The sequence below is a fragment of the Perca flavescens genome, chromosome 16, assembly GCF_004354835.1.
Source record: "Perca flavescens isolate YP-PL-M2 chromosome 16, PFLA_1.0, whole genome shotgun sequence".
Taxonomy (NCBI): Eukaryota; Metazoa; Chordata; class Actinopteri; order Perciformes; family Percidae; genus Perca; species Perca flavescens.
In genome coordinates this window covers 18,720,797-18,745,496 of record NC_041346.1, presented here as the reverse complement: position 1 = coordinate 18,745,496, position 24,700 = coordinate 18,720,797, and the positions used below count along the sequence as shown (strand labels likewise).

At 40.3% G+C, this 24,700-nt stretch overlaps 1 protein-coding gene across 6 annotated transcripts in view; it reads left to right on the top strand.

The window, feature by feature from the left end:
• Positions 1-24,700, top strand: part of LOC114570955 (mediator complex subunit 13L) — a 79,763-nt gene that overhangs the window by 38,863 nt on the left and 16,200 nt on the right. For all 6 annotated transcript variants that reach the window (XM_028601627.1, XM_028601626.1, XM_028601623.1 and 3 more), the window contains exons 3-6: positions 10,685-10,769; positions 13,993-14,076; positions 23,202-23,347; positions 24,158-24,364. In XM_028601627.1, the coding sequence (XP_028457428.1) occupies positions 10,685-10,769; positions 13,993-14,076; positions 23,202-23,347; positions 24,158-24,364 (522 nt within the window). The remainder of the gene's footprint in view (positions 1-10,684; positions 10,770-13,992; positions 14,077-23,201; positions 23,348-24,157; positions 24,365-24,700) is intronic.

Sequence of the window (24,700 nt, the reverse complement as noted above, 5' to 3'; positions counted from 1 at the left end):
TTTTATATATATATATATATATATATATATATTAATATTTTGCTTCAGGACATAAGTATTATGATGTGCAGACTAAAACCAAATTTGTTTAACACCAAAGATGACAAAAAAAGCTATATATATGTATATTTTTAAATAAATGATGGAGGATTAAATGGAATGAATACAGTTGTTGTTTCCTTCCATCCTCCTTTTTGAAGAAGAGCCAGCTGCCTTTGATATCTGCAGTTTGTGAGGCCCCTCAGCTGGCGTCAAGTGACTACAACAGCCAAATTGATTTTCTCCTCTGGCGTTTTTATCAGCAGCATAGAAATGCTGATTTTGTGTTGCAGTACAATCAATGTCTCCACAATAGCAATCTATTCTCGTATAGGGGCTTCAGCTGTTTGGTTGAACAATTAGCCATCATGAAAATAAATTTTTCTGATACTGAAAGCCTGCAGATGTAGACTCTCAGAAATGTGTTCAGTCACACTCTTCAGTATATACTGTACTTTATAGACTGTTTGCTTGGTGATGCCACTGAAATGAATTCCCACTTTTATGATAGGCCGTTCATTCTTCATCAGTATCTGTTTATCCCTAATCTTCTGTAGCCACATTTCATGCTTAAATGGCAGACGTCTGAAGCATTTTGTCGTAAAAACTTGGATAATGAGACCTTGTGAAGCCAAAATGATCATGAAATTATCATTTCTGAGTTTGAGCAAGATTCCCACCCAAGCCTGTGGAAACATTTTTTTTTTTTCATTTTGGATAAGACACATTTTCAGCTCCAATGCTAGGTCAAATCTAAATTACATAAACATAATTATGTACAACATGATGTATACAAACTCAAGTGTGGTTAAGTATGGAAGACAATATGGATAAACGGAATCAACAGTGGATTCTAACTTATCTAATGTACTCATTGCATTAGATTGTTTGAACATTTTGTTATACAATTGTAGCCTCGTGAGACCGCCCTGATCTCGCAAGCTCCAGTTTTCCACTCGCAGATCAGTCTGGCATATTGAGATAGAGAAAATTTGGAGCTGTTCGCCAAATGACCGACCAATCAGCGTTTGTTTTGAGGCGGGTTTAGGTGTGACGCAACGAGAAGCAACTGTTCAGTCTAAACAACATGGCAGCTTCCACGGATGAGAGGAGCGTAGCTATCGCGCAAGTTTTATCCGAATTAGAAAGTATTCCTTCATTGAAAGAAAAGCAAAAAACGGCACTGGAGGCTTTTCTCGGAGGAAAAGATGTTTTTGCTCTTCTCCCGACTGGTTTCCGCAAGAGTTTGATCTGATTAGTTGATTTGGCCCGTCTATCACCAACATAGGTGGTGATAGACAGATGGTTTATCCAATCAGCTAACCAGTATTTTCACCCCTTCCCAAAAGTTCTCCAACAGAAAGTTCTCAGATGGATATGCAGAGCAAAATGCGAAGCAATCCATCTGACGGAGTCAGGTTAACACAATTGAGCAGTAATGCCAGACTCCTTTCAAACTTGCCTGGTTTGAATTTATGACCACACATTGCAGCACCACTACTTTGTAGAAATGTTTGTCTTTTCGTTTCTATAGCTTCCTAATCAATTAAAGTGCTCATATTATGCTTTTTGGCTTTTTCCCTTTCCTTTACTGTGTCATATATCTTTTTTTTGTGCATGTTATAGGTTTACAAAGTGAAAAAGCCCAAAGTCCACCCAAAATGGACTTACCATCGCCAACAGAAAACACAGTTCACCAATTGCTCCATTGTAGTCCAGCCTTTACTTCCGTGACAAACGTGCGTCACTTTGTAACACACGCAGGTGTGACTCCAACAAAGATGATACCTCCCTTGGTAGCTAAAACAGAGAGCTCAACACACAGGGTGAAAAGAGGAGCTGCAGCAATGTGCAGTACAACAAAAATATGGTGTTGAAAATTAAACCATGTAAACCTATTCTGGTACAACCTCTAAATACACACACACACACACACACAGACACACACACACACACACACACACACACACACACACACACACACACACACACACACACACACACACACACATTTTTCACTGTCAGCATCCTACTAAACCCATTTTTATTTCCATACCTTGTCTGTCACGACCTTTCTGCCATCTTTCGGTTTCACGTAGACCTCTTTTTTCGTTCTTAGTTCTATTTTTGTTCTACTTTGTTTCTATTTCTATCTTTCCTACTTTGTTCGCTTAACTATCCCCTTGTATCCCTCTCCTCCCATGTACTTCAAACCTCTAAACACACACACACACACACACACACACACACACACACACACACACACACACACACACACACACACACACTCACAGCAGGTTATATTAGAGAGTAATTTCATTTTGCTCTTGATGTTAGTATTATAGCCCCCGCTAGATCCTCTCCAATCACTCTAATTACACCATTAACTCTGCGTTAATACCGTAAATATCCGGTAAATTATAAATTACACTGTCAACATGCTCTTACTAATGAATCACACACAGTATCGCTCTTTAAATCAGTGCTGACTGACTGCTGAGAGCTCATGTGTCATTTCTGTTGTTTTTTAAATAAACAGATGTGGAAAAATACAGAAGGAAGTTTTTTTTTTAAAAAGATGCCAGATTATTTTTGGGGCATTTATTTTCACAGGACAGATGGAGACATGAAAGGGGAGAGAGAGGTGGAATGACATGCAGCAAAGGGCTGCAGGTCGGATGCAGCAAAGGGCTGCAGGTCGGAGTCGAACCTGCGGCCACTGCATCGAGGAGTAAACCTCTATATATGTGCGCCTGCTCTACCAACTGAGCTAACCTGGCCACAAAAGGAAGTTTTTTAAATGTGGCACACCACATATTGAATTTGAAAAGCGGTATCTGCTGTCTGTCTTGTTGACTTGAGGAGGAAAATTGAGCTGTAAGCAGCTGGTGTTTTCTAGTGTTAACATGACACATTTAGTGATTCTTCATTGTTGTTTTCAAAGTTTTCAAATTGCCTCCCTTTTTAAGTGTGTAAAATGTGCAGCTTTGTCTGTGAAATAGAATCCTGTTTGCACATGGAGAGGTCGACTCAGAGAATTACACCTAGTCACTTTATACCTCTATCTTTCTGCCTCTTTGTGTATACTTTCTTTTCAATCTCCGGCTAACCTTGCTATTAGACACGAGCAGACACGCATACAGTAGCACTCACTTTATGTTGCATCTCTCTGTCCTCTTCTCATCAGTATGCCTTATGCATGCCAGCAGAAGAGTTGCTTTAGGCCCTTGTATTCACACCAGATCATCACTGTCAGCAGTGTGACATGCTGTGCAGCAATAATAGCAGAACCCATGTGAATAAATCACAATCTGTGTAAAAGTTAAAGTTGGGACATGATATATTCTGTGCATATTGTTCTGCACACTCAGATTGGTTCCGCAAACCTCTGCTCCACCCACAGCAACATGTAAGCTTTCTACAATATGTGCTCACAAAGTTCCTGTTTGTGCTTTCCTACTTTTTCCTGAAGTCAAATCCCCCCATCGTAAGAGCCAGTGATATAAAACAAAGTGCTGTGAATATGGTGTGCAAAGAAGTAACAAGGGGAAGTTGTGTAAGGGAATATTGAGAGCTGCTGTGTTGACATGGCCTGGGTCGGTGCCAGCCATCCGTTCGTTCTTACCCTCCACTTTGACCTCAGCTCAGGAGAGGTGGGGCTTTTGTGGCTGCAACTTGACTCCTCTGGTCCAAGTGGTGTTGGCCCAAGTGGGTGGGGGTGGGGGGATACTAAACATTTATATTGACCCAATACTCACAAAATGTCACTGAATACTCAATGAACAGGCATGCACATTGTTTTTGTATGCCTGTGTTTATATGAATACATACGCTCATGGCACAACACTCACACCCTGGTCCCTTCTCTTGCCTCTCTGCCTGACTCACTCCCACAACTATGCAAGCAACTCCAGCTCAGTCACCTAATTGATTCCAGACTTTTCCCTCTTCCCTTCACTCGCTCTGAGCCTCCTCCACCTCCTCGCTGTCACTGCGCTTCGGTCTGTCCGTTTTTCTGGGCTGTCTGGGTCTCAGTGCCTCAACTTAAATTGCTATTACCTATGTACCTATGTACTCATGAATGTATGTGGTATGGTTGCCCATGGGTTCCGCTCTGTTGCTTTCTCATCTTTTTTCTCTTAACATAAGTTTTTGGTGCTTTCCTAAAACCTGAAACAAGAATTCCCTCTTTATTGAAATATGATTGCCATCATTAGGTGAGATGACCTGATAAGAGAGTCAGTTACTAACTGGACTGACTGGATTTGAGAAGCAGACTGCCAACATTCATGGCTTTGACCAGAAGTTGTAAATCTAACTTGTGTCCACGCTCAAATAAAGGCAATGCAAGTCAATGTGCTTCCAGTTTAAAGTTTGTAGAGATTTGTTGTTCAATTGAACTCAAAAGCCCATATTTTTCTTTATTGCCCTCTGGATTTTGCAAAGTGGTGGTGTGGTTAGAGGCGTGGCAGAGAGACACGTTGTGTTGAGTCGACAGGTGTCGCTGAAAGGTTTAGGAAACGGTGTCACTAGAGCATGGGAATGTGTGGGTGACTGTCAGATGCACCGAAGTGTTTGCTGTTTAATGATGTGAGGAACAGATAGAAATTAAGGTGAGAAAGTGAAAAAGAAAATATGTAACCTTTCATCTCAAGAGCCTATTACATTTCATGCATTATATTCCAACAAACATATTAAATCCCTTTTTTCTTGAGAACATACTTACCCCTGTATGTGTGAAGCATACATTGAGGCAGTGGGTACTCGGAGCATACACATCAGTTGTACAAATACACAGTAATTACATACCACTGGATAAAAGGCACAGTGAGATGCTATGTCCTTATGCTACCGTGTCAGATGCTACTTGATGACAGACCACCTAGGCCTGTAGAGCTGTGGCTCTCAAGGCAAGGCAAGGCAGCTTTATTTGTATAGCACATTTCAGCAACAGGGCAATTCAAAGTGCTTTACATAAAACATTAAAGAGCAGTTAAAAACGATTTAAAAATTAAAAACGAGAATAGAAGTTACAGTGCAGTATAAGAAATTAAACATTAAAGAGCAGTTTAAAACAATTACAAATATAAAAGCAGATAAATACAAGATTTTAGGCTGCTAGTATGGGACAATGTATAAGCCGTTGCTCTAATCATGTAATCCACCCGCAATCCTTGCTGTTCCCAGAACGGGCCGGTCCCACCGGTCTTACTTTTTAATTCTTTTTATATGCTTATATAGATTGTCATACAGTTTCAACAATGCACCTTCAGTATAAGAAATGAACAATTAAAAGAAAGGCAACATCAAAAAGAAAGGTCTTCAGCCTTTATTTAAAAGAACTGAGAGTTGCGGCGGACCTGCAGTTTTCTGGGATTTTGTTCCAGATATATATGAGGGCTGTGCAAAAAACTCGATTCTCATTCGTATCACGATTCAAGCTTTACCAATTCAAAATCGATTCATAGAATTCAATTTCTTTTTTTTAAACGTAACTACATTTACACAAATCGATTTTGAATCAAATCTTGAGCCTAAAAATCTATATTTTTTGAGTTGTGGACCCCTATCTATCTATCTATCTATCTATCTATCTCTCTCTCTCTCTCTCTCTCTCTCTCTCTCTCTCCTGGACAACAATGATATCCAAAGAGCAGCATCCCGTAATTAGTTGGCTCAAGAAACATTGACAAAAAGACGATTTGCCAGATATGATGTAAGAAATTGTGAATGACAGGGTCTCTTACAAGATTTCCTCACTGAACTTTCACCAAAGCCTAATGAGGCCTTTTTAACAAACAAGATTCAGGAGCTGATGAACTTCAAAGTATGTGATGGAACTACAAAGACTCAACAACGTTTGCCTGCCACATTTCAAACTAGAGCTATGGCCAAATAACCAAAATTGGAAGCAGATTTGTTGAGTGGAAATTGAGATAAAGTCCCTGAATAATAAAGGTTCTCCTAACATCATACTTTCTAGCCAAACTTCCTGCAGTGGAAAACGGGCCATACTGTCAATGTGTTTTTGTTCCCTGTCCCTACATGAAAGATTTTGGAATATATCCATTTTCTGTTTTGTGTTGCAGGCTGTTTACCTCAGCTGTCCTAGCTGCATTATATCTGGCTCAGTGCCAGGGTAATACAGCATATTATTGCCATATTAACAGCTAGCACAAAGACCGTGGACTGCTATAAGTAATCCCCTCTGGCCGTCCTGGGTCTCCCTGCACACTATTATGTGTATCGTGTGTTACATTGGAAATTGGCCCTGTTAGAAGTCTGTTTTGCTCATATCACACAAATACCTATCATTGGTAGGAATTTGCCTTTTTGTTTGGAGAAAGCAACTTTGTCAACAGATGCAAAGAAAAAATCAGAATCGCCAAGTAATAACCGTTGAGTGAGGGAGTAACATTTGTTCTGACCTGTAACAATAAATCCCAAATAAAATTCTGCCGTGTTTGATAGCCTTATATTATATCAATGACAGAATTATTTTTCTTTGTGATGAGCCAAAGCTCACTGGCCTCTCTTTTTAAAACAGTCAGCTTTTAATCTTTTGACTTCATCCAGCACCTGGTTTGTATATAAACCACTACTGAATCATAGTGTAATAAATAATAATAATATAAAAATGTAGTGAGCGTTACAGGGCGGTAACACATTTACAAACTTATGTTTCTCTCACAGCACTACTTGCGTTACATTATAAACCTACGGTGTATGTCGAGGGTTCACACACGAGCATGCTCAAGTGCTCAAGGATTTTTGATTTAGTAAAACACTGGAAACGGTCAACTCGCAGGAACAAATATTAATTCATTTTTTAACCTGATGATTTTAAAACTTTTAATTAATACTGGAAGATATGATATTGAGATTTTCATAATTATCTCAATATTGATTTTGCCCTGATCACCCACTTCCACAGACTCACCATCATTATCATCATCCTTATCCCTCTTTCCTTGTGTGTCCCTCTGTCTTTCTGTCCATCTGTGCAGCCTTGTAATCTTTCTCTCTTTCTTTTAGTACTAAAAACATACTGAGCATACAAAGGCATGTTGCTATGCACCACACACACACACACACACACACACACACACACACACACACACACACACACACACACACACACACACACACCACAAACGGAGACCAACCTCTGCTCAGACATGCAGCAGGGCAGCTAATTAGTAAAGTGGATGCAGGGCTTTGTGTGAAATCATCACACACACATACACACAATGTTATATACACACAGATTGCCCGTTGAGAGCTCATAACCTGCACACTGCAGAGACACCACTGGATGCCAATACTGCTGGTGCTATTGATCCAGAGAGAGAGAGAGAGAGAGAGAGAGAGAGAGAGAGAGAGAGAGAGCGAGAGAGAATCGTTTTTGAGACAGTGTTGTCACACCTCAGCTCAATACCATCTTTGTGTTTGTTAGCACGGTATTGTAGTGGCGAATGGTCACTCCCTCTAGTGGTGTGAGACCAACACAGTCAGGGGACACGAAGGAGAAAGGGGAGAAGAGTTGAACAGTGGATGTACAAATGAGAGAGAGAGAGGGTTGAACACACTGGGAAAAGAGAGGGATAAATGAAAAGAGAAAGGGTTAGATAGAGAGAAAGAGAGGTGGAAATATAGAGTGTGGTAGATGCGACCCAGTTCCATCACTGCTTGTTTGTGTTTGGGGTGGCGCAGCAGTTAAGAGCATTGAGGCACGGGGATGGGGGAAGGAAGGTTGTGTGTAAAAAAAAAAAAAAAAAATCCATTTGTGAGAATGTTACCTCACTGTACACACACACACACACACACACACACACACACACACACACACACACACACACACACACGTGCAAAGTCAGGACCAGAGCTTGCATGTGCACTGAGGCACTTTGGGAAACAGTTCGCACACATGCTGCATGCATTAAGATTAACACATGCACACATTCATCATGGTTCTTTTGATGCCTGATGTTGCTCTCACACTGATATGTTCATAGATCTGCCCCAGACATTTTTATTTGTAGCCTTTCATTATAGGATCGTTCCACATTCAGTGTGCACAATATAAATATCAGATAGGTGCACATTAGATATTTTAAAGCTTAATTTTTAAAGATTCAGTACATTTATTTTATTAAATTAATTATTAAATTAGTTTATTTTGGTGAAAATAAAAGAAATCAATAATACAAAAATAGCAGTGAATATTGGATTTAAAAAAATATTTGTAACAGACTTGCTCTATTATTATTATTATTATTATTATTCATACAATTTACATTTTTTTACTTAAGTCTATTGCATAACCAGTCAGTCCATTTATGTTTTCTCCCAATTTCTTCAATTTTCTATAATGTCTTAAAATCCGGGTGACATTATTTAAATGGATCCTTTAAAAAAAGGCATTTTATCAGTGAAAATCAGTAAAAACCAAAAATGATGAGCTTTCAGTTCAAACTAATTTAGGCTGATTTCATCCAATTGCTTTAAGATCTTTCAGGCATGCTGCAGTTCACTATAGCTCAGGCTGTGCTGAATGCTAGATCATGATGCTTTAAAGCCCTATTGCACTTAGCTGTGCATTTAGTGTCTTCAGCGCGCTTTTCCCATGGGCCATCTGTGTTCCTCCTCTGATTAACAGGCAGTAAAAACTCAAGACATGGTGGTTACTGACTGTTGATGAAATGGTGTTTTCGCCTCCCACATCCCTACAGAATATAACTCTTTGATGTATCAGATCATTGTTTTATTTCACACTCTAATGTCCGTGTGAGGTTGTGTATTTATGCTTGTGTGGATGCCTGACCTTGTTTGCTTGCAAGAGTGATTTGTCACACCTTGTGTTGATATGGTGCAGTGGGCTGGCTCTTTGACAGCTATAAACAGGAGCGTCTAATATGGATTGCATGTTTTATCAGGCACCTAGAAGTATGTGCTGCTGCCACTGTTGAGATTTGTAAAACACACAATGTACCTGCTCGTGTAGGAGCTACAAAATGACATGCTTTTGGGTGGGAGTGTTGGGAGGATGTGAGGTTTGAGGAGTCAGGACGGTTTTGGAGTTATAGGGGTCAAGAGCCTGCTGTGGAGCCGGCCATGGCGAGAGTAAACGAAGATGGTTTGTGGAGGGTTGGCAGAGTGGGGGAAGAAGAAAAAAGTTAGGGGATTTTGAAGAGAGGGAGATATAGAGACAGCAAGAGCTAATGAGCTGGATTTGCTGGAGACTTGGCATTCTGCTCGTGGTGCTTGCTCTATCTTTCTCCTCTGTAGAAGAGCTGGCTAGAGTGAGCTTCCTGTCTGAGCCCTGAAGCAGGAGTAAATGAGGGGGAGGGAGGTGGGGGGAGGAAAGTTGGGGGAGGTGGTGGTGGAGGGGTGTTGGAAGCAACAGAACAGAGGAAGGAGGAGAAGGAAGAGGGTGAGGGGCGGGAGGGACCAGTGTTGAAATTGAATGCCAGGGCACCATGTTCTCACCGCCAGCGTTTCCATGGTTACGGGGTAATTCTGGCGAGTAAGGAAATTTCATTCACTCTGGTATGAAGAAGAAGAAAAAAAATGGGAGCGAAATATCAACAAAGCAGCAGAGAAAGAGAAAGGAATACACACACACACACACACACACAATGATGGAAGACAAAGAGGAGGAAAGGAAAAACCTCTACTGGGGTTTATGCCACCCATCCCCCAGGCGATCTGCCTCTGTCTCTCATTGCTTTTTTCTTGTGTATTTCTGTGATGCTTGGTTTGTTTGCCACCACCCTATAAGCAAACACAACACCCACCCGCAATCCTCCAGTTCTTCCAGAAGCCCTGCAGGTATATGGCAAAGAACAAAGAGAAACACTGTTAACTGGCCGCTGTGTGTGTGAATGTGTGTACCTTTTGTGTGTTCTTTTTGGGAGGAGGGCAATGGGGGTTGGTGTCGGGGTAAGGTCGGGGGGTCAAAGAAATCAGGATGGCGCTCAATTGTTCACAACACATTTGACACCAGACCTGGCTGATCACATGTCAGAGGCTCGGGCAAAGTGCAGCTGATTTGACCAAGTTTTGTCTTCAGCTTCTTAAATTTCACAGGAAAAAATGGATTGAGTTAAAACTCTGTGTGCATGTACAAACCTGAGCACGCAAGCATGTGTATCAGCCTGCACTGATACAGCCACACACTCACTCCAGCTAACTGCTGTTGACAACGGCATGGGGTTTGACTGGGCTGTCGCTGCAGCCAACCTGACAGCTGTACAGCCAAGCACCCTCTGTACACACACACACACACACACACACACACACACACACACACACACACACACACACACACACACGCACACACACACACACACACACACACACACACACACACACACACACACACACACACACACACAAACTTCATCCTCAGTGTAATTTCTGATATGATGTGCAGGTTTTCTCATCAGCACATGCAGCATGTTTTGACAGAGTGAGGCATAAACACATGCAGTTAAAACGCTGAATCGTGTGTTGTTTATTATCCTCATGCTGGTGCGTGCAGATGTTTTGCTTTCACAGAAAATATCATTGCTATGTTTTATTGTCAAGATAATAAAATATTGAGATTTATAATTTGATGGTTATTTTCTCCTTTTTTTTTCAGTGGCGGAAGAGGGGCTCTGGGAGTGCGGGCTGTCCTACGAGTGCAGGACCCTCCTGTTCAAGGCCATACACAACCTGCTGGAAAGGTAAAGAATACTTTATCAGCTGCACAGTTGAACAATATACATTCAGTAGAATTTAAAAACCGGTAGCATAACTGGCAAAGTTAATGTAACATATGTTTTATAAAGTATATATCTTGCAGTATTAAGAAGTTTGAGTTTTTGCACAATTTGCAATTTGTTCCTACAAAGTTACCTTCTATTTTGCATTTATAAGCAGCAGCAAATAGTATATGACACTATAATGTAGTTGTAAGCAGATATGATTGGTTATTACTGTATTTGTCAAAAGCTACAAGTCCTCCTGCGTCACCCATAAGTGGAGGCTGGTGTATAAACAGATACTGAATGACAATATAAGACAACACAGTTGTAATGATATGAATCTTATATTTATAATTGTTGATAAATGATGAACATTATATCTGTGTACAGCTGCAAATAGGGTGGTATGAACCATATAGAGCTTATGAATGCTAAATTGTAATTGATGCATAGACATGTTTTTATTAGTTTAATAAAATTATGCAACTCAAGGTAGGGTGTGCTTTTTGGTGCAGGAACAGTTTGATTAAGAGAGCATGAACATTGTGTGAGTTTCCCTGATGGATGACTAAAACACACGCACACACACACACACACACACACACACACACACACAGTATTATCAATGAGAATAATAACTCAAAATGATTTAGCACTTTTCCGCATACTCAAATAAGGCTTTAAAATCTAAAACTATTATTTATTAGATGTTTGGTACTTTTTATATATAGTATAATAAACATACATATATTTAACATTTAACATCATCAGTAATTATAATAAGCGCTCTGAATGTAACTTATAGTATGTCTGTCCCTTAAATAAACAAGAATGACCTTTCAATTAAATAGAAAAATCACCAGGCAAAAGAACTTTGTGTCATATTGATAGACACTTTGAGTTTTCTTCCAGCAGCTTCACCTTAATGAAATTATAATCTGAGCGCTGAATCACTTGCTCAAGTACCCAACGCTCTCCTTTCTGAGTCAGAGCCATCTGTTAAATGAAGCAGCACATATTTGCTCTCTATTAAGTTAAGCATCAGTGATCATCATAGGGGGCAGGTTGAATTAACCTTCCAATTACCTTGAAGCTAACTCCTTTTATAGCTCACCATTTCAACACAGGATGGATCATTTCCACTTTCTCTTTCATATTGTCCAGACAACATTGACCTCTTTCACTGACTGTTATTATTATTATTATTATTATTATTATTGTTATTATTATTGTTATTATTTTTAATTATTAAGAATTAACATACACTTTAATAAACTTAGTCCTAATATGGTAATTACAAATAAAGCAATTATGAATTTTTCAGTAAAGCAAGCACAGAAAAATAACACAAAAGAGAAATGTTAAGAGCTCTGCTGTATGGTTCATTATATTTTGACATTTTCAGTATAAGACAGGGAATTAACATACATTTTCCTTAATGCCTTAGCCAAAGTCAGAGGTTAGCATAAGAAAGCATTATCTTGTGCCCATGTGGAGTTTGTAGTCGGACAGAAACTAATGATATATACACCAGTAAAATTCTCCTAACCTATATTCAATCGTCAATTCAGTGCCGTACTATTGGAGGAGGAAACAAGGGCATTACTTAGACAATAGGTTTTTAAAGTGTGTGCTGAAGGCTGGACTTTAACACAGTTTATGACAGTTATTGTGGTTGGAAAATTAACAGCTCCATTAAAGTGTGATAGCTTGTGACACCTGTCAGTCAAACACACATACTCCTGGACTATTTCTCTTCAAAGATGCTCTTATCAATATTTTTATATTGACAATGGAATGCTGTGTAAAGTGAAAGGAGTTACTCATAGTGGCAGCCCAGCCAACTGTATCAGAGCCAATACTGACATTATTAAGCGGTTTGGGTATCGGCCATGATGTAGTCCCTCCTCCAAAGCACGTTGAAGAAGGGTCTGGCTACTCCACATAGCATTCGGGGATGGGAGGAAAATGTGCTCTGGTTTCGTGGCATTTCTTTAAACCAATCAGAATCGTCATGGGTGGCGCTATACTCTGCACACAGCTGCTGCAAAATAGTTGTGCGAGAGAAAACTCCGATTGGACAGATAGTCTAGCTAGCTGTCTCAATTTACCCTGCAGAGATCTGAGGAGCAGTCAAAAATAGTCCTCATAAATCCACCGAATTTAAAATTGCAACATAAAGAAAGTGGAAGGAAACATCAAATACATGCATCCGGTGGCGTTTCCTGCGGCACCGGAGCAATCCAGGAAGTGGAACGTCAAGGATATAGACTAGCCATGATGTAACCAGTCCACATTAAATACAGTGTTAATGTTATTCTAAAATTAATTGTTTGGGATCAATAAGACTGTACCAAAGATGGTATAGCTGGAGGCTAAAAGCTTTGGATAGCTCAGCCTGGCTGAGTGCAGAGTAGTCCACACAACAATGTTGTAATTCCTTGACCTGGGTGAGAGGATCCAGCAGGGAATTTACTGGCACATGCACACAGAGACGAGTCAAAGTCCTGAGGGCGCTGAGTTTTGTCTCTGAAAGGAGGCTGAAATGAGGTGAAGAAGTGCACAGATGGCGGGATAGCCAAATAGGGAGCATGATGACTGAAGTGTTTGATGTGATCAAATTTTTATCTGACGAAAGGAAAGGCTTTTGGAAAGCTATGTGTAGAAGTGCACACCACTTTGGGGGAAAGCAGATTAGCAGAAGATTACCTCTCCTTTTCCTGTGCACTTAAATGCCACATCTTAAGCATTGCTCAGATGTAGCTGAGGGACAGCCCCTGCTGCAGTTTATGTATAATAAGTGAAATGCTAAAACATTATAATGTCATAAAAAGATAAAGTCAAAATGATTCTGTTTTGCATGTCTTTTTGCAAAAAAGTGATTTAACTGAATATAAAAACATATTACAATTCCTACTCATATAAGCTAAGGACAGAAGGCCTCATCTTATGGAAGCTGTATTGAGAAACTGTAATGTGATGAGATCCTTAACAACACCACCAGAATCATAAAAAAATCATTGAGTTAAATCAAAACCTTTTCTAAGCCCCTCTAGAATACTAGTTGTTGCATGATTCATATATGACAATTTATCTTGCATTATACAAGATGTTAAACCGTTTTCTGGCTGTCTTTTTTCTTGTCTAATGAATAACTTTCTCTACTCTGTTGGCTTCTCTTTCTTATTCTTTACTGCTGCAGATGTTTGATGGATAAGGGGTTTGTGAGGATTGGGAAGTGGTTCTTTAAGCCACATGAACTGGAAGAAAAGTCTTTGGGCAACAGGTAAGAACTTTCATAACACACCCGCGCCTCATTGAGATATTGTCATTGGACTTCTTGAGCATGTTTTGTGTGCCACAAGGTTTCATGGATGTTAGTCTGTGAGAAATATACACTACAGAAGTCTCTGTGTGTGTGTGTGTGTGTGTAGTATTTGTCTCTTCTCCTCTCATGTCCTTGATGTTCCAGCGGCTGGCTCGGGGTGTGAGACTATTAAATACCAGGACAGTGAATGGTGCCGAGAGGTGAGAGCCGAGCTGAGTCAAGCTCTCACAGCTCTCTCTCTCTTTGTAAGGTGTGTGTGTGTGTGTGTGTGTGTGTGTGTGTGTGTGTGTGTGTGTGTGTGTGTGTGTGTGTCACACTGTGTAAGTGTGTAGGCAGACAGAGAGACTAAAACAGAGTAAAAAAAGAGGGGTGGGTGTGATGACAGTTGCTCAACTTGTTGCCTCAGTGATTATAGTCTGCCCACTTCAGCTTCTCCTGCTGGTGAAGATGCAACATTCCTTGCATCTCTAATGTAACAGTGCTTAAATGCTAAGTATTCAAGTGGGAAACCACTTAGCTGTCAATGTTTCTTACTGTAGAAATCTGTTGGAACAGCAAACACAAAATCATCCTTTTATTTATATTTACTTTGTAGTTTTTGAACTGGAAAGCCCTTAAATTGCATTGTCATTCAAATGTCGTGCAAATTAAGAGATGCACAGGAAACTCTCGCTCTGGAAAGTTGCTGACACAAGCGTAGTCTGCTGTGATGTGCTGTAGCAAACTTGGGTTTAGCTGTTCAGAGCAGGGGGAAGTCCCTCAGTGAGGCTCACTACGTGACATCTCAAGAGTGTGTGTCATTTGTATTGTGTACGTATAGTGTTTGCAGAAATACTGTGAAGAAGCCTAGACGTGACTGTGACATGTTTTGTACCTAAAAGCACTCTCATGGTGAAATATACTGCACATACAGGTGATGTATTAAAGTAAAAAAAAGCTGAATAAATGAGTGGAGAAACCTAATGGATGCAGCTGCTTCCATGCAGAGCATGAGGGGTCACTGAATGGTTTGATGAGAATGGAAAGGATGGGAATCAAATGAACACTTTAAACTTATGTTCTACATAGACACCACACTTCTCATATTGTATCTCTCACCCTCTCTGGCCACACACACTGACCCCAGTTCTAATTACCATGGATGTCTTTTTCTGCTTGTTTTTGTTTTTTAGAGGTTGTCACATCTTTAAAAGGTTCTCTGCACATTTATTTGGTACATTATCCTGTATAACAAGTTACCAAATGGTAGCATGAAGCATAGTGAGTCACTGCAAGATCAGTAAATAACATTTGTGATTTGGGAAGTAGGAGTGTGTGTGTGTGTGTGTGTGTGTGTGTGTGTGTGTGTGTGTGTGTGTGTGTGTGTGTGCATAAATACTGCATGCATACAAACACATGTTGAGGTTCTCTTTCTGAAATTACGCTCGGCGTTTGAGTGCAGACATTTACATGTGTGAGTGTCTCTCTTGTACATCATGTAATTTCTCTTCTTTTTGACTGCTCTGTATGAATATGTTGTCAGCTGGTACGCCCCCTGCTGAGCCAATGCTGACTTGTTCTGTCTGTGAATTATTGAACGTCCTGAAAAAGAGAGAGAGAGAGAGAGAGAGAGAGAGAGAGAGAGAGAGAGAGAGAGCACATAAAGGCACAAACAAGTCTTATGTAGATGTCTGCAGTAGTCATGCTAGCTGTTTCATGCTTGCACTCTGCAGGTTGCGTGTATCAAATCATGTAAGTCAGCCATGGCATTTTTTCTTTCCACATGTCTCTACTGCTTGCTTCCAGCGCACATGCAAACACACATACTGTCCTGAATGCCCACACACACCATCCCTCGTTCCCAGAATAACAGTGTTGCCCAATAATTGACAGTGTGAACCCTAAGGATCCCTGCAGATCCCTGGCCGTCAGTGTTTTCATGCCATGAGGGAACATTGCTCACTTAGGCATACACTGACCTCCTGCCTCAGCTGTAACCAGCTCCTTTGTCTCTTCTTTACTCCCACACTTTGCCTTTTATCCCCAACAGGGGGCGCTTCAGTGCTAATATCCATGCCATGCCCCCTTACCCGTGCCAACTCCTGTGCCTTGGCGCTGCCGCCTTTGTCAGGCTTATCTGGTGTTTATCTCATATGTGTCCCCAGGGCACGGCGAGGATTGGCACATCCAGGACACATCCAAAGCACCCTCTGTCCCCCTCCCCCCCCCCTCTCAGCACAACACTCATGCTCTCTTTGTGTCTGAATGGGAGGAAAGCACTCTGGGTTGGTAACGGATTGCATCAGACGCTAAGGGGAGCGAGAGAGAGAGTTACTGGCATACAGAGAGAGTGTGAGAGAAGAGGCGAGGAAGAGCAGGGAGGAGGCTCAATGTGTGTGGTGGGGAGGTGGGGATCAGAGAAGGCGGGGGGTCGTAAATTAATCATTACTATAGACGGCTGAATGGATGTATTAGGGTCTGTCTCTCTCATTAGTTCAGTCAATTCTATGCTTGCCAAGTACACTACTGTACACAGTATAGTTATTAATCTACGTGCATTCATTCGCATTAATGGCCATATACTCATGTATAAATAATGTTCATATTTTATAGTGTAATAGAGCTATCCTCTGGTGCTAGACCATGAAACAAAAACAAGTTGCTCTGCCTGTTTAAACTACTTTTTAAAAATCACAGAAATCCCTGACCTGAGAAAATAAGCTTTTTTTTAATACAAGTCCTCTCCTCTCCTCTCCTCTCCTCTCCTCTCCTCTCCTCTCCTCTCCTCTCCTCTCCTCTCCCCAGGGACCAATGACATTGAGATATTATTAGCCATCTCCTAGGCAACAAACATTTGGTGTTAGGCCACATCACAAGGTCACAGAATCTCCAGAAATAAAAACAACAAAAAATACACATGAAAAACATTCCCTCTTTTTACACCCCAGATCTACTTTTTTTACCAACACTCTAACTTATACAAAATCCTCCCGAATATGAAACAAAAAAATACATTTAATCAAGTTTAATCATAAACAGGCAGACAAGAAGAAACAATATAAAATAAGAAACAGAATAGTGCGAGAGTAAGAAAACATATATGATTGGTATGTGTGGTTAAATCTTTCCCCCAGTGCTTTCAGGGGCTTTAAGGTCAGGGCATTTCAGACAGAGGGGCGAATACAAGTATATTCAGAAAAAACAATAAAGCATGTAAACATGTTCTAATAGAAATCCAAAATACAAGTATGAACCTTAAAATGATCATAATGTGGGACCTTTAAAAAAATACTTGAACTCACAGTTGCAGTAAATGAGAGAAACAAAGTCAAAGTGCTTCCACCTCAGGTGGCCTTTGTTCTTCATCTTCATTCAAGATAATTTGACATGTTGTGTGCAGCATAGTGGCTAATGCATTAATAGTTTGGTAGATTTATAAAGAAGGAAAGGGACCTTGTACTGGTGTGATGGAGGACCTTTAAGGCCTACATTAATACTTGTCAGGGATCTGGTGTTAGTTATAAGTTAGGCTTTTTTAACTTTTATCACAGAAGAAAGACGATCAGCGTCAATATGTAAAATAGTTGATGTGATGTATGGTGTGAAGAATTTCTTACTGGTTGACTTGGGGGCCAGCTGATTATTTGACATGTTACAAAGGTAAGTGACAACAACAAAGCCCCCCCATTTCGGACTGACTGGCAGACCGATGGATAAATGAGTTGGACTGGTAGACTGACTAATATACTCTGTGACTGGCTTATAAAGACCAGGGGTGAAAAAGGCTCCAATAAAAGTTAAAGGGTTTGGACTTAAAGCATCAGGATTTAGAAGGAGTGTTGAATAAGGAATTCTTAATTAGTTTTTCAATACTTCAGTCATTAAATACTTGTTAGTAACACCATTACGGAGAAGACATCCTGTTCAGTGTCCTCTTGCTCTTTATTATTCTGCCATCCATACTTTTGCTTTGCAATCAACTACTTGAAAAGCTAAAAACTTCATTTAAATTTCAAGATGTTGATGTTTATAATTTAAGTCAATGGAGGCACTAAAACCTACTTCTTTCACAACTCGCCCTAGTTCTTCAAGTCAGCTATTACTACATCATTACTGAAACATTGTGGCTCCCACGGTAAAAATTTGCATAATTGCAGGTGTTCTAGAAATTTCCAACATTAGATTTACAGTTTCTGCAGAGCAATATGAAGGTATGGTGTGTTCAGGTGGGGGTTCACTTCAGAAGAAATCCCTCGGTCTTGGCATTATTTCAAAGGAGCTAGTGCAAAGCCGCGAATATGTAAATGACACTGAAGTGTACGTGTGGGTAGGAAAAAATAACAATACAAACACTTGCGCAGTCATTTATGAATTTGACTGTTACTATAATATGTGCTTCAGTCAGTAGTAAAAAGGAAAAGCCACTGTATTTAAATACAGCAGCTGAGATCTAAGTGGTGGCTGATTGATTGACTACATGCACTGTGAGTCATACAAATATTACTAAATCAGACCGTATCTGATGTTATGTCATGTATATTTCAATGTTATTAAAGTCATTCTTTTGTGCTTTTAAGATAAAAGTTCAGAAGTGCCCCTCCTTCATTCACCCTCGTTAAATATTTTGATTACTGAAATATTTGCATTTTGTTCTTTAAAGTGTGTTGTTGTACATGTGTCTTGGGCCTCCCTAGAGACAGAAAGCAAAGAGCATGTGATGCGCTATCCCCCAGATTTCACAATAATATTACCAGGTAAAACCACAGAGAGGAAGTGAAAGAGGAGGAGGAGGAAGAGAAAGAAAACACATAGATCAATAGAGAGGATGGTGATACATCACAGCAACGGCCTTTTCCTCTTTTTTTAATTAGGACCGCAGATATGAAGGTAAAAGCCAGTGGTACCTCAACGTATTCACAGTCATTATCTGCTGTTTTTCAGGACTTACAAGAAATCTAATTTCAACTGCGATTTTCTGTGTTTCTTGTCCCCATAGAGAGGGCGATGAGTGGGCACAGTTTGTGTCCTTAAGCACCTTTTCATTGTGAATCCATAGTTGGAGCAGTGTTTGAGCACAAACATTGTGATCACAACACTGGCTAAAACCACCCACTGGGGGCCACTGAATAATACATCAAGCTGACTGCATCCCCCTTATGCTCATGTTAATACTGGTGTGTCATGTCTGCGTGCAGGAACATATGCACATACCTGCATTAGCCTGAGAGTATTGGTGTTTTGGTTGTATGGAATAAAGTTATAGTGTGGGTGCAGTGGAAGGACTTTTACAGCATGTTTGTGATAATGCGAAGAGGATAAACATCTGCTACATCAGTCCACCAGAGCACTGTGACGCTATTGTGTTTCCAAGAGATGTGTTCAGAATGTGTAGTAAGAGTTAGTCAGCTAGAAGATGAAGATAACACATAATAGTGCTGCTGTGGTGGCAGAGAATTTAAGGTACAGATTAAGGAGATTAATCCTCCAGATTTGAGAGAATCTAAGAAAACGCTATCAGCCTGCTTAGTGCATATGACTGTTAATGATATCTAAACACAGTTATCACATTGTGGGCTTTAGGTCCCTCTAACATTGCGGGGAAAAAGCTTTGTGTGCAAGTCTTTTTTTCTTGTACCGTTTTTATTGCTTTCTAACTCTAATCTTGTTTTATTTTTTCCTCCCACTGGGTTAGACATGAGAGCATCCCCACAATCGAGATAACTATTGTTATTTTGTGTGCGTGATTTTACACACAGATGCATGTGTGTCAAGTCCATGATGCATGTCAGGCATTAACCGGCTCCCCTGCTGGCTGGCTGGCTGGCTGGCTGGTGGCGTTGTGATGGGGTAAAAAGACACAATGTCACATGAACCCCAACACAGTCGCCTTGTGGCATTCAAACATGCGTGTGATGCACATTGTGGGTTCCCATGTTGTTACAATAACTGTGGGATTATCTGCATGAATTTGTGCCTCCCTCTACATGCATACCATAGACATTTGCATGCATATGATAGACGATAGCCTACATTTTACTGTATTTACTATTTATTTACTGTACAGTAAAACACTGGCATATAAGCTTAGCTGTATATATGAAGCCAAATGAAATGGACACACACACACACACACACACACACACACACACACACACACACACGTGCGTGCGGGTGGCGTGCGTGCATGTGTGTGTGTGTGTGTGTGTGTGTGTGTGTGTGTCTCTGGCTCTGCGTTCCCTGATTGATTTCACCATAAAATTGTGCTCAGTAACCACTCATTAAAACTCTGATCTCATCGATATGTGTGCAGCAATTGCAGTGCGTGGCACTGAATCTCCTCCTCTTTCTCTCACACTCGTTTTGCTTTCACTCCTCATATTACACTGTATCTTTCCTTCCTTGTCCTCCTAATTTCCTCTTTAGCCTTCCATTTTCCCATTCCTTATAGGTCTTGTTCATGCATCTTCATTTTTCTACCTCACTATGTCTCCATCTTCTATTGCTGTTCTTCTTTCTGCTCTACTCTTCTTCCTTTCTTCCTCCTCTCACTTCTTTTTCTCAACCCCCCACCCCCTCCTTTCCTATTTCTCTGCCTCCTCTCTCTATCTCTCCAGTACTGCCAGCCCTGAGGCGAGTCTCAGCCATCACTCCTCTTCATTTATTAATACCTGTACTCATACAGCCCAGCAGCACACACAGCTGCCTCACATCTTTGTCCGTTGTCCTCACACACATACAAATACACACACATACACACACCCTTGCCAGGTGCACATATGTCCCCCGAGGATGCAAGAAGCCCAGTGTGTCCACACACTCACACCTGCTTACTGTGCAGAAAAATGCCCTTTGTAAAAGGACAGGGAGCATCAATCTCCCAGCTGCATCAGCCTACAGTTTGATGCTCTTTTTGTTGTTCTGTGTTCACAATTTTTAATCACTTAGATAATGTTCATCAGTAGCCTTTATAGGTTTTGCTTTGTAATAATTCAGGTAGATTTTAATTGAAAGCATCAAGCTGAATAATTATTTACCAGTACACAGTAATCCCAGCTGAAATATCAAAAGTATCCAGCAGCCACTAATTCAGCGTGATAGCTGTCGGATTTTAAGACCGCGAAAGACAGACAAGGATACAAAGAGAGAACAGATGATTTCCAACAATGATTCGCCGCTTTTTGGCCAGAGCTGCCGTTTTTACGAAGGGGCTTAAGGGAGCCGTATTTTTGTCCACACATCAATCCCGATCAGTGCCACGCATCTCATAAAAAATATATACTGTAATAACAATATAAACAGAATTATCAACACAGAGGGAAATTAATTTTAATGGATGTTTCATTTCACAGCCTGTGCAATGTAGCCAGAACATAACATAGTGAAATGCATACAATTTATCAATCGATCAATTTATTTGTCTTAAGTGCCCTTAATCATGTCTATCCATATATGTAAATTACTTAATGAAGAATCAGTGCAAATTGGAGAATGTGGCTTTATGTTTTTCAGTGGAGCGTTAAACATCCTAAATGTAAATTGTGACTGCGCATATATGTATGTCAGTTAGCTGGACTGGTACTCATGACTTGCAGCTGTTCCCCTGAGCTTCTGCATGCAGCTATATATAGCTCTTCATATGTTGTAATGATGCACTGAGGACAAAGTTGGAGGCCAGTGACATTGAAAGCATTTTGACTCATGTGTTGTACAGATGTGAATTGTGAAGATGATAGACTATATCTATCTATCTATAGATAGATCGATGGATAGATCGATAGATGGATGGATGGATGGATAGATGGATGGATAGATAGATAGGTAGATGGATAGATAGATAGGTAGATAGATAGATAGATAGGTAGATAGATGGCTTATGGACTGACTGACTAACCAACTTTTATTTGTATTTTTATAGGATTACTACAATTTTAACGACCTTTTTTGTTTGTGAAGTGACCTTGGGTGTCATGAAAGGCACTTTAAATAAAATGTATTATTAATATTATTATTATTATTATTATAATAGTGCTGTGTGTTTCTGAGAGAGGGTGTGTGCCGGTAGGTGCGAAGGCGACTGTGTGCTTGTGTATGCATATGTACAGTATGTGCTTTTCCTCCTGTGACTTTGCATCATTGTGTTCAAACCACCTGTTATTATAAGGGTATGTTTTTTCTCCGGGAGCATTAGGAATGTTTATGAAGCAGGGAAAATTGTCTTCTTCACCTCATTGGGTGCCCTCAGCGCCATCTGGAGGCCGCCACGGTCAACGCCACAAGATTTTTGGCTCCCACAAGACTGTGTTTAGTTCTGCCCATGAGTGACTGTGGAACTGGCCATTTTATTGAATTTGATGATCCATTACAGTTCAAATGGAGGCCCAGGTCCCTCAGGTCAAAGGAGATATTGCATAGGCAGCAGGGTAATCACAGGGAGATTACAGTACCTGCTGACTTTATTGTCAGTGTGATATATACAAACCAAGGTGGTAAGGAGCTTTATAGATTAAAAATATACATCAGAGTGGAGCCATCTTGGTAGTTAATGATGTACAGCACGCCCACTGGTATGTAGATTGCAATAAGGCCCCAACAACTACTCCTCTGTGATTAAAAAAGGAGCAATGCATGATGAACCATGCCTGGGCTGCATAATAAAGAGAGCACCACGGATGTAAACATGTAGTCCCCACGATCAGTCATAAGCAAATGAGGATTTATACCTGCAATAAGGAGCCTGTGCGCGAAATGATGAAGATGATCAATGTAGGTAGAGCTTAGCGAGGCTTTTACAAAGACACATTCTGAGTGTTGTTCTCTAAATTGCTGTTTGGAGAAAAGCGCTCATCATCTGTCATGCCGCTGCCCGAAAGATATTCATGTTGTACATTTGTTTTTCAATAGATGTGATTCATGGGTTTGTTTTAATTTCAAGTTTAACATAATTAAATGTAATTTTTGATTCCATTTAAATCTCAAATACAATTATGTTGTGAAGGTAAATGTACATGTAATGAAGTTGGACAGATATTCAGTGTTACAGTGCAAACTCATACTGCCAATTAATTCAATGTTTCATCTAAGCCATTACTGCCTTCTGTCCCCAGTGAACACCTATCATGCTCCTTCTCCTTCTTCCTCCATGGGGAGAGCAACGTGTGCACGAGTGTGGAGATCGCCCAGCACCAGCCTGCATACCACATTACAGAACACCACATCCGCCTCGCACAGACCTCCATCTCGCCAGTACAAGGTACAACCACAAAGCCACCACCATTGTTTTTGCCTATTGATTATGTACACAGAACAAAACAAAAATGATGTTTATTAAGCAGCATGCACTGCAATGAAATACAACCAGAAATCAGTTATATTACTGATGAACATGTACGAGAGAACGTGCCATATTTTACAAAACATGATATGCGATTATCAAAAAACGCTAGTGGAAGACATATTCAGATCCTTTAGCATTACCACACTGTATAAATACTCCACTGCAAGTGAAAGTAATTAAGTGGTAAAAGTCAAAATACTCAATAGAGAGAAAAATAGCCCCTGTGAATGTTATGCTTTTATATACTGATGTATTACAGTAATGTGTGAGTAGAAGTGTTTAGTCAAGGTGGAGTTAATTTGAACAATTGTATATACTTGTGAATGTTTTGTTTGTAAAAACCTTAATTTATAACCTAATTAGTGTCTAAAGATAAATGTAGTGAAGAAAAAAGTACAATATTTCCCTCTGAATAGTAGAAGTATCAAATAGCCTGAAGTGTATACATGGAAATAAAGTACCTCAAAATCATATTTAAGGTAAGTTCTTGAGTAAATGTACTTAGTTGCATTCCAGCACTGCAAAACAGTAGTTAACAAATTTGATGACGATTACATAACCTTAGTTATGGGCAACCTTCTGCAAACTCATTGTATTTACTGTTAACCTCCTCAGTGTATTTTTTTTCTGTGCAATATAATGAAATACTGCAAAGTCAGTGACAATATTTAGGGTTACTGATTACACCATGCTATGCACCATTCTTCCACTCTGTTTTATCTGCAGTGATCCTAAGTCCATACGGTCTGAGCGGCACTCTAACAGGTCAGGCTTACAAAATGAGTGACCCAGCAGCAAGGAAGCTGATGGAGGAGTGGAGCTACTTCTACCCTATAGTACTTCAGCAGAAACAGGGACTTGGGGAAAAGGAAAAAGAAGAAGCAAGCCAAACCTACAATCGCAACTGTCACGCGGCACTGGAGGTCATTGTAGGTATGGAAAAAGTCACCATGTCTGTTGGATTTAAAAGAGCGTGGAACCCTCTGTCTCCATGTAGGCAGTTTGAGCTGAGGTATTAGTAGATGAGGTGCTATTGAAGTATACTTCGGCTGCAATGACCCTCACAGTCTTTTATCACATCTCAGAGTGAAAAGGGGGAATGACTAGAAGGGAAGAGGGAGCAGTAAAGACGGAAAGGGAAGATAGGGAAGTGGAGGCAAAAGCCCCCAGGGAGGCACTCTAACAGCTTTGTCTAATCAGTCTGATCCCTCAGCGTTGGTTTGACCTGATTATAATCAGAACTCCTATGCATACCAGTGGCTTTTACAT